Source organism: Haliotis rufescens, unplaced genomic scaffold (assembly GCF_023055435.1).
Source record: "Haliotis rufescens isolate VD_foot unplaced genomic scaffold, xgHalRufe1.0.p SCAF_20, whole genome shotgun sequence".
NCBI lineage: Eukaryota > Metazoa > Mollusca > Gastropoda > Lepetellida > Haliotidae > Haliotis > Haliotis rufescens.
In genome coordinates, this window is record NW_025963891.1 from 4,028,314 (window position 1) to 4,042,322 (window position 14,009).

Below are 14,009 nucleotides of genomic sequence, written 5' to 3' on the forward strand. Positions count from 1 at the left end.
GTGAACGAGTGGAAGGGACATCCCCTTAGTACTGGGAGGGAAGGAGTGACCTCCATGTCCAATGGTTCAAATGGATTATGAACCGCTACAGGGCACGCAGCAGGAGAAGGCTCATCCAAGTGCTGGAGTGCTCTGGCCTTTCTCCTCAGTTGCTTTTTTGTTTGTTTTTTGGATAGATGGGCTTCGCCCTGAACTGATTCGGTTTCCTGTATAAATTCTGGTTCAGTTAGTTGACTATGTGAAGGTTGCTGGTTTTCTGTTTGAGATGAAGACGGCTTTGTTGATGGCTTGTACAGAGATAATTTAGGTGCTTCATCAATGATGATCTGGTCATTGTTGATCCACGAGATATCAGTCTGACAGTGAGTGGATGTCATGGTGATTTGTTAACCTGGACTCGGAGAAGAGACTGCAGCTGAATAGGATTTATTTGAAGGGGTCTGAGAGGGTACAAAGAGTTTTTTTGGCGTCAGAGTAGGTAATGTTATTTGTATGTTTTGTTTTAAATATTTTTGATTCACGATCGAAAATCGGGCATGATTTTGACGAAGACAAGTGCTCACCGCTGCAGTCAGCACATTTGATCTCATTTGTGCATTCTGTGCCCTCATAGGGACCACTGCAACGGGAGCACCTCGTCTTGGCCGTGCAAGATTTGGCCCCATGACCGAAGTGTTGACACTTGAAACATCGATGTGGATTTGGTACATAAACCTCCACGCCGATGTTATAGTATCCAGCTTTAATTGATGATGGAACAGTAGACGTTGAAAATGTGAAAAGATATGTTTGGGTTTTAATAATATTTCAATCTTCTGTTTTTCGTGTGAATCGCTGAACAGCGGTGACACCCTAATGTTTAAGTTCAGCTGCAATCGCTTCTTCTGACATTTCGGAAAGACATTGTGCTCGATCTCTCACAATACCTCGACTAGAATTCGGTGTCCTGTGCACTGAGACAGCAGCCTGCGTGTTCACAAACTGCCGGAGACCCAGCAAGTTGATAGATTGCTGTCTCCGTGCACATTCCACAATTATGGAACCAGAACGAAGACAAGTAACGTTCTTCACTTCACCACAAGTACTTTGGATGCCCTTTGATATGGCAAACGGATTAAGTTTTAAAGGAGTTTCATCGACCGATGCGATAACAATGAATCGTGGCCAAGAATCTGCAACAATAGGCGATACCTCATCGTCAGACGAAACATAATCGACATAACGACGTTTGTTTGCTTTGAAAGAACCAGGAGATTTGTTGTGAGACATGGTGTGATTATTTGATTCGATACCTCTGCTCCCCACTCGCCATCGAGTGTCAACAAGGACGATGCTGCAGAGGAAACCAATCTACAACACCAGGGTTACAAAGGTGTTATACTCAAGCAATATAAACATAGGTGGCTATTATCGACAAACAGAATTTAAAGTCAGGCTGGTTCGGCCCTTGACAGTAATCTGAAGTCAAATAGAACCCAGAGGTAGATATATAGCCAGATTGGCCCATGAGCCACCGCCTTCTGGCATCGACTCTAGGCAAAATTATAATACATATATTCAAGGTCATCATTTATCCTGAAACAAGATTGTATCCTGTGATACATGTAACTAATCAGGTAGTTCATGTACAGGGCATGGCGTGACCAGCCGATTGATAGAATCGGGCCCATTCTACCACCCGTCTAGGTAAAGTTAGGGTCAAAGTGGTGTGTTGGGCAAATGGAACACCGGTTCCTGGCTCCAGTGCCCTCAACCAACAGAATCCCTTCCTCCACCTTCCTCCACCGACACAGGTGTATGTGTGTGTGTGTGTGTGTGTGTGTGTGTGTGTGTGTGTGTGTGTGTGTGTGTGTGTGTGTGTGCGTGCTTGTGTCTGTGTGTGTGTGTCTGTCTGTCTGTCTGTCTGCTAACTCACTCAGATACCATGCCACAGCTTCACATGAATACCCCACTCAGACACAGTATACTGACTCCGAGCCGACCAGTCCTTGTTTTAGCCCCTTAATGCCGAACGCCAGACAGGGTAACAACAAGTACCATCTTTTAATGAGAACCTCACTGGGTAACAATATGATCAGGTAGCAGCATAACGACCACTTTGGGTAATGACACATGGTCTGTGGCACATGTGCTGGGTAGGTAGATGCCTTGGTATAAGGGTGAGATTATATTTTAGGGTATTATCATTTGCAAAAGCCTGCGGTCATTAACCGCCGACAAGAGAGCAGTTGAACAGAACTAGGGCTCCTGCAAATGATAATGACCTGGAAAATATTGTTACCGTTACTTGAGCTAAAATGGAAAGAATTTGTAGGTAATCCCAATAAGAAAAGAACAACAAACAGCAGCATACGTTTAGTGGCTGTATCAAATACCTCACAACAGAAAAATGTCTTGGCTGGGTAACTCTAGGCAAAGCGGCCATTTTGTCTCTGAATGTAAGTTTTCAGGGGCTGATTTTGTGATTACATGTAGTTGAGAGTACAGTTATTAATTTAGGCACCTGTAAGGAAACTCAAACCAGGACAGGTAAAGGTGCGGATTGCAGGACTTGAGAAACCTCAAAAACATCAGTGAAACCAAAATCGAACATTCTGTATGTGATGCGACATGTTGCTCAAGTTTAACAGCTCATTGGACTGTAGAAGCAACATAGTGACCGGAATAACATTCATCAGCTGGAGTTGGTTTCTTCTGTGCAATGACATCATGCAGAACCGCATTCAAGGCTCGTTTCTGTGCACTGCTGGATCCTGAAATGTAATGTTTTAAGGATTCTTCGAACTTGTGTTTTGTGATATTGCAGATATGCTTGGTGTCGACCCTGGCGTGGTTCAGGTATGTGATGGTTGAAGCTCGGACAGACAGGCAAGTGTACACTTGCGACAGATCTTCTTTTCTGGATATTCTCTGCATGATAGTACCAAGAGTGTTCTTACCCAGTGTTGTACTAAATGCCTGTCCTCTCAGAGCATTTGCACGGTGACTGAAACAATAAATCAAAATCGGGATCGAGTTTGAACAGGTAGAACAGAAACCATGCCACGGGATCACTTCTAGATTCATTTTCATATACTCTGACATCCGAATAATCCTGGTCATAACCACTGCTGCCTCCTTGCCAATTATTGGATTTTTCAGCTGCCGCAAAGGTAAGATATCTCTTCTTGTCATCACACCTCAACTCCATCGTTGTTTCTGTGAACTCCTCCATCCCTCACAACCTCCACCGTTGAAACATGAATTAAACCAGATTGTTTCAGTCAATCGTGTTTGGCTGATATTTTGGGCCCCTGTTAATGACTGGCTTGTTTCCTTGGTCGGTAGTAGCCTTGGTTTCAGTTAATGTCTGGCTTGTTTCTTTTGGTTGGCAGATGCCTTGGTCCCTGTTAAGGACTGGCTTGTTTCTTTGGGGTGGTATATGCCTTGGTCCCTGTTAATGGCTGGCTTGTTTCTTTGGTTGGTAGATGCCTTGGTCCCTGTTAATGGCTGGCTTGTTTCTTTGGTTGGTAGATGCCTTGGTCCCTGTTAATGCCTGGCTTGTTTGTTTGGTTGGCAGATGCGTGGTCCCTGTTAAGGACTGGCTTATTTCTTTTGGTTGGCAGATGCCTTGGTCCCTGTTAATGGCTGGCTTGTTTGTTTGATTGGTATATGCCTTGGTCCCTGTTAAGGACTGGCTTGTTTCTTTGGTTGGTAGATGCCTTGGTCCCTGTTAATGACTGGCTTGTTTCTTTGGTTGGTAGATGCCTTGGTCCCTGTTAATGACTGGCTTGTTTGTTTGGTTGGCAGATGCGTGGTCCCTGTTAAGGACTGGCTTGTTTCTTTTGGTTGGCAGATGCCTTGGTCCCTGTTAATGGCTGGCTTGTTTGTTTGATTGGTATATGCCTTGGTCCCTGTTAATGGCTGGCTTGTTTCTTTTGGTTGGTAGATGCCTTGGTCCCTGTTAATGGCTGGCTTGTTTCTTTTGGTTGGCAGATGCCTTGGTCCCTGTTAATGGCTGGCTTGTTTCTTTTGGTTGGCAGATGCCTTGGTCCCTGTTAATGGCTGGCTTGTTTCTTTTGGTTGGCAGATGCCATGGTCCCTGTTAATGGCTGGCTTGTTTCTTTTGGTTGGCAGATGCCTTGGTCCCTGTTAATGGCTGGCTTGTTTGTTTGGTTGGTAGATGCCTTGGTCCCTGTTAATGGCTGGCTTGTTTCTTTTGGTTGGTAGATGCCTTGGTCCCTGTTAATGGCTGGCTTGTTTCATTTGGTTGGTATATGCCTTGGTCCCTGTTAATGACTGGCTTGTTTCTTTGGTTGGTAGATGCCTTGGTCCCTGTTAATGACTGGCTTGTTTGTTTGGTTGGCAGATGCGTGGTCCCTGTTAATGACTGGCTTGTTTCTTTTGGTTGGCAGATGCCTTGGTCCCTGTTAATGGCTGGCTTGTTTGTTTGATTGGTATATGCCTTGGTCCCTGTTAATGGCTGGCTTGTTTCTTTTGGTTGGCAGATGCCTTGGTCCCTGTTAATGGCTGGCTTGTTTCTTTTGGTTGGCAGATGCCTTGGTCCCTGTTAATGGCTGGCTTGTTTGTTTGGTTGGTAGATGCCTTGGTCCCTGTTAATGGCTGGCTTGTTTCTTTTGGTTGGTAGATGCCTTGGTCCCTGTTAATGGCTGGCTTGTTTCTTTTGGTTGGTAGATGCCTTGGTCCCTGTTAATGGCTGGCTTGTTTGTTTGATTGGTAGATGCCTTGGTCCCTGTTAATGGCTGGCTTGTTTCTTTTGGTTGGCAGATGCCTTGGTCCCTGTTAATGGCTGGCTTGTTTGTTTGATTGGTATATGCCTTGGTCCCTGTTAATGGCTGGCTTGTTTCTTTTGGTTGGCAGATGCCTTGGTCCCTATTAATGATTGGCTTGTTTGTTTGATTGGTAGATGCCTTGGTCCCTGTTAATGGCTGGCTTGTTTGTTTGGTTGGTAGATGCCTTGGTCCCTGTTAATGGCTGGCTTGTTTCTTTTGGTTGGCAGATGCCTTGGTCCCTATTAATGATTGGCTTGTTTGTTTGATTGGTAGATGCCTTGGTCCCTGTTAATGACTGGCTTGTTTGTTTGATTGGTAGATGCCTTGGTCCCTGTTAATGGCTGGCTTATTTGTTTGGTTGGTAGATGCCTTGGTCCCTGTTAATGGCTGGCTTGTTTGTTTGGTTGGTAGATGCCTTGGTCCCTGTTAATGACTGGCTTGTTTGTTTGGTTGGTAGATGCCTTGGTCCCTGTTAATGGCTGGCTTGTTTCTTTTGGTTGGCAGATGCCTTGGTCCCTATTAATGATTGGCTTGTTTGTTTGATTGGTAGATGCCTTGGTCCCTGTTAATGACTGGCTTGTTTGTTTGATTGGTAGATGCCTTGGTCCCTGTTAATGACTGGCTTGTTTGTTTGGTTGGTAGATGCCTTGGTCCCTGTTAATGGCTGGCTTGTTTCTTTTGGTTGGCAGATGCCTTGGTCCCTATTAATGATTGGCTTGTTTGTTTGATTGGTAGATGCCTTGGTCCCTGTTAATGACTGGCTTCTTTGTTTGGTTGGTAGATGCCTTGGTCCCTGTTAATGACTGGCTTGTTTCTTTTGGTTGGTAGATGCCTTGGTCCCTGTTAATGACTGGCTTGTTTCTTTTGGTTGGCAGATGCCTTGGTCCCTGTTAATGGCTGGCTTGTTTGTTTGGTTGGTAGATGCCTTGGTCCCTGTTATGGACTGGCTTGTTTGTTTGGTCGGTAGATGCCTTGGTCCCTGTTAATGGCTGGCTTGTTTGTTTGGTTGGTAGATGCCTTGGTCCCTGTTAATGACTGGCTTGTTTGTTTGGTTGGCAGATGCCTTGGTCCCTGTTAATGGCTGGCTTGTTTGTTTGGTTGGTAGATGCCTTGGTCCCTGTTAATGGCTGGCTTGTTTGTTTGATTGGTAGATGCCTTGGTCCCTGTTAAGGACTGGCTTCTTTGTTTGGTCGGTAGATGCCTTGGTCCCTGTTAATTGCTGGCTTGTTTGTTTGGTTGGTAGATGCCTTGGTCCCTGTTAATGACTGGCTTGTTTGTTTGGTTGGCAGATGCCTTGGTCCCTGTTAATGACTGGCTTATTTGTTTGGTTGGTAGATGCCTTGGTCCCTGTTAATGACTGGCTTGTTTGTTTGGTCGGTAGATGCCTTGGTCCCTGTTAATGACTGGCTTGTTTGTTTGATTGGTAGATGCCTTGGTCCCTGTTAATGACTGGCTTGTTTGTTTGATTGGTAGATGCCTTGGTCCCTGTTAAGGACTGGCTTGTTTGTTTGGTCTGTAGATGCCTTGGTCCCTGTTAATGGCTGGCTTGTTTGTTTGGTTGGTAGATGCCTTGGTCCCTGTTAATGGCTGGCTTGTTTGTTTGGTTGGTAGATGCCTTGGTCCTTGTTAATGACTGGCTTATTTGTTTGGTTGGTAGATGCCTTGGTCCCTGTTAATGACTGGCTTATTTGTTTGATTGGTAGATGCCTTGGTCCCTGTTAATGACTGGCTTGTTTGTTTGGTTGGTAGATGCCTTGGTCCCTGTTAATGACTGGCTTATTTGTTTGGTTGGTAGATGCCTTGGTCCTTGTCAATGGCTGGCTTGTTTCTTTTGGCTGGCAGATGCCTTGGTCCCTGTTAATGGCTGGCTTGTTTCTTTTGGCTGGCAGATGCCTTGGTCCCTGTTAATGGCTGGCTTGTTTCTTTGATTGGTAGATGCCTTGGTTTCTGTAAATGGTTTCTTTCTCATGGTCAGGATTGTTCATGAGATGAATTATTTTGAGGCAGTCGTCATATGGCTAAACTATTATTGAGTGCAACGTCAACGGAAAAAAACATGACATGATCGGGCGTTGGACAGACATTAACATCACTGCACACTCAGACGTTTTTGTCTTTGTGACTCATTTCCCACTGTGGACTAAATGTCGGCTACATCCTGTTTGCCTCACAGGAAAGCGTGTGTGCAAATGTCATGGTGTATTGTGCGTCCGTCCTACACCGCGACGGTGACAGTGCCATTAAGGACTGCTTACAATGTAATGTTGATTTTAGACATGGCCGCCATTGCATCAATATCAGTCATTCAATATGCTGACAATGCAATATCCCCATATCATCTCAGACAATACGGTTAAGTAGTCAGCTGAAGTTTCATTAAAACATGTTTCTAGGTTTGTCAACACCATACCCGTGTGGGTTTCACCAAAGTGGTAAACGTCTGAGACATGCATCACTTTCCTCCCACATTAAGCTGACACGCCGTCGTATAACTGGAATGATGTTTAAAGCGGCGTTAAACCCAACTCTCTTCATTAAACACTTGTTTTCATTTGTAAGGGACCCGTGTTTTTCTTTAAAAAGAAGTTCAGGCTCACAGTTTTAAATACTGAATATCTGGTTTTACAGCTGAAGCTGAAAAATATCTAATCTCGACCAAGGATCCGAACAGGGCTATCAAGCTGGCAACATGAATAATGTTTCCCACTGTTTGTTTCTTTGTTGTTTAACGCGGCACTCTGCGATATTCCTGCTATATAAGGGCGGTCCAGTGATTGATATCATGAGCATCGATCCACGCAATTGGGATACGATGACATGCATCAACCAAGTCAGCGAACCTGACCCCCCCTTCCCGTTAGTCGCCTCTTACGACAAGCATGGTCGCCTTCCCACTGTGTGGCTGTACCTGTATGTTTGAGTTGGTTATTTCAAGCATGTACATAACCACGTTGATAAAAGATGTAGCCTCTATTTTATATTTTGTAAGCAGAGATAGAGTCCTTGAATTTCCTGTCCATATTTTCCTCATATAAACTTACAGATTAAGTTTTTTGTTACCCGCCAGTGTTTATGATTTGTGAGGCGAATTTGATAGTATTTCATAACAAATTCAGAACATCCTGTACGGATATGTGTTAACGACACAAACGTGAAATTAAGCACCCCTGTAGCCAGGTTTTCCTGAATACCCGCCAAGTAGTATCAAGCTGGATTCGTTGTCAAGACAAACAACGTCAATAGTTTACCCTAGGACTCGGACAGCGGCGATAACGATTCGGACAACAGCGACACCGATTCCGAATGCACTGTCACGGCTTCAGAAACCTGCAACAGTGACTCCGATTGAACACCCAAAACGGCTTTTAAGATGACCACCATATACGGTGCACATGCTTGTTCATTACCTGGCTGTTCCATGAGCGACTGGTCCTCCCTGGTATGGGATGACGAAAAATGTCAACAATATGAAGATCGTTTGTTAAACAATTTTTTTATTCGGGTGTCCAAAATTATGAGACAAACCCTCAGAGTTGGTCTGTCCAATTCATGTCGCTGTGCACATTTTGGTTTTGTTGCAATTATTAGATTTTGAGTTAGTGAGCAACTCATCGGTCTCAGATGGAATCAAACGGACTGTAAATGTTATTAAAAAATTCTATGACTAAAACACTTGATTGGAGGGTATAGAAAGCACTAAACGAAATCATGTTGTGTGGTGTTGTTATGGTGTTCAAAGGTACATCATAATGTCACTTGTAGTTGTACTTTAGGATGTATTTGCCATAATAAACACGATATGACGTATACATACATCACGCTTTTGTTGGGATTTTAGAATCATTCCAAGGGACCGGTCCTCTTGTGATCGTTATCTTCAATAAATACTGAAATTATTGCTTGTTTACCGCTGCATAAAATAGGTTTTCACATTGTTTCAGGTTAATACTTCCACTTGAACGTGTTCTTCACATATTTCAAAAGTTAGAGACAGAAGAAACTTCAAAAGCTAAATTTTGTAATTTCCAAAACCCTCAGATACATTACGATCAACACAGGGGAGAATGATTTATCTCTACCAAATAAGAAAAAGAGAGATAATACTTGTGAGAAGTATATAGATTGTATGCAACGCGGCACTTGCTAAGAACTATAAAAGTCGCTGGGAGAGAGAGAGAGAGGGGGGGGGGGGGGGGGGGAGGGGGAGTTGTGTGTATGAAAATATGTTCCCGCATTTCCATTAACAGTTCCCATGCTTGCCGTTAAAGGCGACTATGCTTGTCTTGGCGACTAACGGGATCTTGTGGTCGGGCTCCCTGACCTGGTTAATGTCATCTTATCCCAATTGCTTGGATCGATGCTCATGATGTCAATCACTTGATTGGCTGCCGTCATATAGCTGGAATATTGCTAAGTGGGGCGTTAAACAACAAACAAACAAACAGTTCCAGTTGGTTGCACTGACATCCGCTGCAAGTCATTATGATTGACGTGGATGTACTCAGCTGGAACTGTCGTCTTACGTATCGTAATTATCTGTTCAGAGTTGCGTCCCTCAGGCGTCCCAGGATCCTATGATAGTGGATTTGAATACCAGTACACCCTGATTATGTTTCTGGGTTTGTCAAGTTTTCACGTCGTGATACGCGTATACCATCGCCGTAGGACGGGACAGAGACCTCAAGTGGAACATCGCTGTAGGACGGGACAGAGACCTCAAGTGTAACATCGCTGAAGGGCGGGACAGAGACCTCAAGTGTAACATCGCTGTAGGACGGGACAGAGACCTCAAGTGTAACATCACTGTAGGACAGGACAGAGACCTCAAGTGTAACATCGCTGAAGGACGGGACAGAGACCTCAAGTGTAACATCGCCGTAGGACGGGACAGAGACCTCAAGTGTAACATCGCCGTAGGGCGGGACAGAGACCTCAAGTGTAACATCACTGTAGGACAGGACAGAGACCTCAAGTGTAACATCGCCGTAGGACGGGACAGAGACCTCAAGTGTAACATCGCTGTAGGGCGGGACAGAGACCTCAAGTGTAACACCATTGTATGACGGGAGAGAGACCTCAAGTGTAACATCGCTGTAGGACGGGTCTGAGCCCTCAAGTGAAACATCGCTGTACAACGGGACAGACACCTCAAGTGTTACATCGCTGTAGGACGGGACAGAGACCTCAAGTGTAACATCGCTGTAGGATGGGAGAGAGACCTCAAATGTAACATTGCTGTAGGACGGGACAGAGACCTCAAGTGTAACACCGCTGTACGACGGGACAGACACCTCAAGTGTTACATCGCTGTAGGACGGGACAGAGGCCTCAAGTGTAACATCGCTGTAGGACGGGAGAGAGACCTCAAATGTAACATCAATGTAGGGCGGGACAAAGACCTCAAGTGTAACATCACTGTACAACGGGACAGAGACCTCAAGTGTAACACCATTGTATGACGGGAGAGAGACCTCAAGTGAAACATCGCTGTAGGACGGGTCTGAGACCTCAAGTGTAACATCGCTGTACGACAGGACATACACCTCAAGTGTTACATCGCTGTAGGACGGGACAGAGACCTCAAGTGTAACATCGCTGTACGACGGGTCTGAGACCTCAAGTGTTACATCACTGTAGGACGGGACAGAGGCCTCAAGTGTAACATCGCTGTAGGACGGGAGAGAGACCTCAAGTATAACATTGCTGTAGGACGGGACAGAGACCTCAAGTGTTACATCGATGTAGGACGGGTCTGAGACCTCAAGTGTAACATCGCTGTAGGACGGGTCTGAGACCTCAAGTGTAACATCGCTGTAGGACGGGTCTGAGACCTCAAGTGTAACATCGCTGTAGGGCGGGAGAGAGACCTCAAGTGTAACATCGCTGAAGGACGGGACAGGGACCTCAAGTGTAACATCGCTGAAGGACGGGACAGAGACCTCAAGTGTAACATCGCTGTAGGACGGGAGAGAGACCTCAAGTGTAACATCGCTTTAGGGCGGGACAGAGACCTCAAGTGTAACATCGCTGTACAACGGGAAAGAGGCCTCAAGTGTAACACAATTGTATGACGGGAGAGACACCTCAAGTGTAACATCGATGTAGGGCGGGACAGAGACCTCAAGTGTAACATCACTGTAGGACGGGACAGAGACCTCAAGTGTAACATCGCTGTAGGATGGGACAGAGACCTCAAGTGTAACATCGCTGTAGGGCGGGACAGAGACCTCAAGTGTTACATCGCTGTAGGGCGGGACAGAGACCTCAAGTGTAACATCGCTGTAGGACGGGACAGAGACCTCAAGTGTAACACCATTGTATGACGGGATAGAGACCTCAAGTGTAACATCGCTGTAGGACGTGTCTGAGACCTCAAGTGAAACATCGCTGTACGACGGGACAGACACCTCAAGTGTTACATCGCTGTAGGAAGGGACAGTGAGTGAGTGAGTATAGTTTTACGCCGCTTTTAGCAATATTCCAGCAATATTACGGCGGGGGACACCAGAAATTGGCTTCACACATTGTACCCATGTCGGGAATCGAACCCGGGTCTTCAGCATGACGAGCGAACGCTTTAACCACTAGGCTACCCGACCGCCCGTAGGAAGGGACAGAGGCCTCAAGTGTAACATCGCTGTAGGACGGGAGAGAGACCTCAAGTGTAACACTGCTGTAGGACGGGAGAGAGACCACAAGTGTAACATCGCTGTAGGGCGGGAGAGAGACCTCAAGTGTAACATCGCTGTAGGACGGGACAGAGACCTCAAGTGTAACATCGCTGTACGACGGGACAGACACCTCAAGTGTTACATCGCTGTAGGACGGGACAGAGGCCTCAAGTGTAACATCGCTGTAGGACGGGAGAGAGACCTCAAGTATAACATTGCTATAAGACGGGTCTGAGACCTCAACTGTAACATCGCTGTAGGGCGGGACAGAGACCTCAAGTGTAACATCGCTGTAGGACGGGTCTGAGACCTCAAGTGTAACATCGCTGAAGGACGGGACAGAGACCTCAAGTGTAACATCGCTGTAGGGCGGGTCTGAGACCTCAAGTGTAACATCGCTTTAGGGCGGGACAGAGACCTCAAGTGTAACATCGCTGTACAACGGGACAGAGACCTCAAGTGTAACACCATTGTATGACGGGAGAGACACCTCAAGTGTAACATGGCTGAAGGACGGGACAGAGACCTCAAGTGTAACACCATTGTATGACGGGAGAGACACCTCAAGTGTAACATCGCTGTAGGGCGGGACAGAGACCTCAAGTGTAACATCGCTGTAGGGCGGGACAGAGACCTCAAGTGTAACACCATTGTATGACGGGAGAGACACCTCAAGTGTAACATCGCTGTAGGACGGGACAGAGACCTCAAGTGTAACACCATTGTATGACGGGAGAGACACCTCAAGTGTAACATCGCTGTAGGGCGGGACAGAGACTTCAAGTGTAACATCGCTGTAGGGCGGGACAGAGACCTCAAGTGTAACATCGCTGTAGGGCGGGACAGAGACCTCAAGTGTAACATCGCTGTAGGGCGGGACAGAGACCTCAAGTGTAACATTGCTGTAGGGCGGGACAGACACCTCAAGTGTAACATCGCTGTAGGACAGGACAGGACAGAGACCTCAAGTGTAACACCATTGTATGACGGGATAGAGACCTCAAGTACAACATCGCTGTAGGACGGGTCTGAGACCTCAAGTACAACATCGCTGTACAACGGGAAAGACACCTCAAGTGTTACATCGCTGTAGGACGGGAGAGAGACCTCAAGTGTAACATCGCTGTAGGACGGGTCTGAGACCTCAAGTGTAACATCGCTTTAGGGCGGGACAGAGACCTCAAGTGTAACATGGCTGTAGGACGGGACAGAGACCTCAAGTGTAACATCGCTGAAGGACGGGACAGAGACCTCAAGTTTAACATCGCTGTAGGACGGGATAGAGACCTCAAGTGTAACACCATTGTATGACGGGTCTGAGACCTCAAGTGTAACATCGCTGTAGGGCGGGACAGAGACCTCAAGTGTAACATCGCTGTAGGGCGGGACAGAGACCTGAAGTGTAACATCGCTGTAGGGCGGGACAGAGACCTCAAATGTAACATCGCTGTAGGGTGGGACAGAGACCACAAGTGTAACATTGCTGTAGGGCGGGACAGAGACCTCAAGTGTAACATCGCTGTAGGACAGGACAGAGACCTCAAGTGTAACACCATTGTATGACGGGATAGAGACCTCAAGTACAACATCGCTGTAGGACGGGTCTGAGACCTCAAGTACAACATCGCTGTACAACGGGAAAGACACCTCAAGTACAACATCGCTGTAGGACGGGTCTGAGACCTCAAGTGTAACACTGATGTAGGACGGGAGAGAGACCTCAAGTGTAACATCGCTGTAGGGCGGGACAGAGACCTCAAGTGTAACATGGCTGTAGGACGGGACAGAGACCTCAAGTTTAACATCGCTGTAGGACGGGATAGAGACCTCAAGTGTAACATCGCTGTAGGACGGGACAGAGGCCTCAAGTGTAACATCGCTGTAGGACGGGAGAGAGACCTCAAGTGTAACATTGCTGTAGGACGGGAGAGAGACCTCAAGTGTAACATCGATGTAGAACGGTTCTGAGACCTCAAGTGTAACATCGCTGAAGGACGGGACAGAGACCTCAAGTATAACATCGCTGTAGGACGGGTCTGAGACCTCAAGTGTAACATCGCTGAAGGACGGGATAGAGACCTCAAGTGTAACATCGCTGTAGGACGGGCCTGAGACCTCAAGTGTAACATCGCTGTAGGATGAGTCTGAGACCTCAAGTGTAACATCGCTGTAGGACGGGACAGAGACCTCAAGTGTAACATCGCTGTAGGACGGGTCTGAGACCTCAAGTGTAACATCGCTGTAGGGCGGGACAGAGACCTCAAGTATAACATCGCTGTAGGACGGGTCTGAGACCTCAAGTGTAACATCGCTGTAGGACGGGACAGAGACCTCAAGTGTAACATCGCTGTAGGACGGGTCTGACACCTCAATTGTAACACCATTGTACGACGGGACAGAGACCTCAAGTGTAACATCGCTGTAGGACGGGACAGAGACCTCAATTGTAAAATACGGGACAGAGACCAAGTTCAGTGTGGGGTGGATCAGAAATCCAACTTACAATGTAAAATCAAGCTCATCCATCCGTCTTTCCCCTGCAAACACGGGACCCTGTCTCATCAAT

The 14,009-nt window shown here is 46.6% G+C and overlaps 2 protein-coding genes across 2 annotated transcripts; one reads left to right on the forward strand and one right to left on the reverse strand.

The window, feature by feature from the left end:
• The first annotated feature begins 8,480 nt into the window (after positions 1-8,480).
• Positions 8,481-12,464, forward strand: LOC125382699 (spore wall protein 2-like). The gene is made up of 7 exons (XM_048400982.1): positions 8,481-8,511; positions 9,438-9,816; positions 9,916-10,214; positions 10,626-10,790; positions 10,878-11,078; positions 11,488-11,616; positions 12,208-12,464. Exons 1-7 carry the CDS (start codon positions 8,481-8,483, stop codon positions 12,462-12,464), a joined length of 1,461 nt encoding a protein of 486 aa, XP_048256939.1.
• Positions 12,465-12,604: 140 nt separating this feature from the next.
• On the reverse strand, positions 12,605-14,005 carry LOC125382700 (enterin neuropeptides-like). Its single transcript, XM_048400983.1, has 2 exons — positions 13,947-14,005; positions 12,605-13,862 (listed from the first exon to the last, which is right to left on the reverse strand). The coding sequence occupies exons 1-2, from the start codon at positions 14,003-14,005 to the stop codon at positions 12,605-12,607; spliced, it is 1,317 nt and encodes a 438-aa protein (XP_048256940.1).
• Positions 14,006-14,009: the final 4 nt, after the last annotated feature.

Bases quoted from the DNA above. Each gene is read 5' to 3' on its own strand.
- LOC125382700 (XM_048400983.1), bottom strand. From the start codon at position 14,005: ATGAGACAGGGTCCCGTGTTTGCAGGGGAAAGACGGATGGATGAGCTT. The intron at 13,863-13,946 runs GTAAGTTGGATT...CCCGTCCTACAG, and splicing joins GATGAGCTTGATTTTACATT to CGATGTTACACTTGAGGTCT.
- LOC125382699 (XM_048400982.1), top strand. From the start codon at position 8,481: ATGTTGTGTGGTGTTGTTATGGTGTTCAAAG. The intron at 10,215-10,625 runs GTAACACCATTG...ACATCGCTGTAG, and splicing joins ACGGGACAGAGACCTCAAGT to GGCGGGAGAGAGACCTCAAG. The intron at 10,791-10,877 runs GTAACATCGCTG...ACATCGATGTAG, and splicing joins GCGGGACAGAGACCTCAAGT to GGCGGGACAGAGACCTCAAG.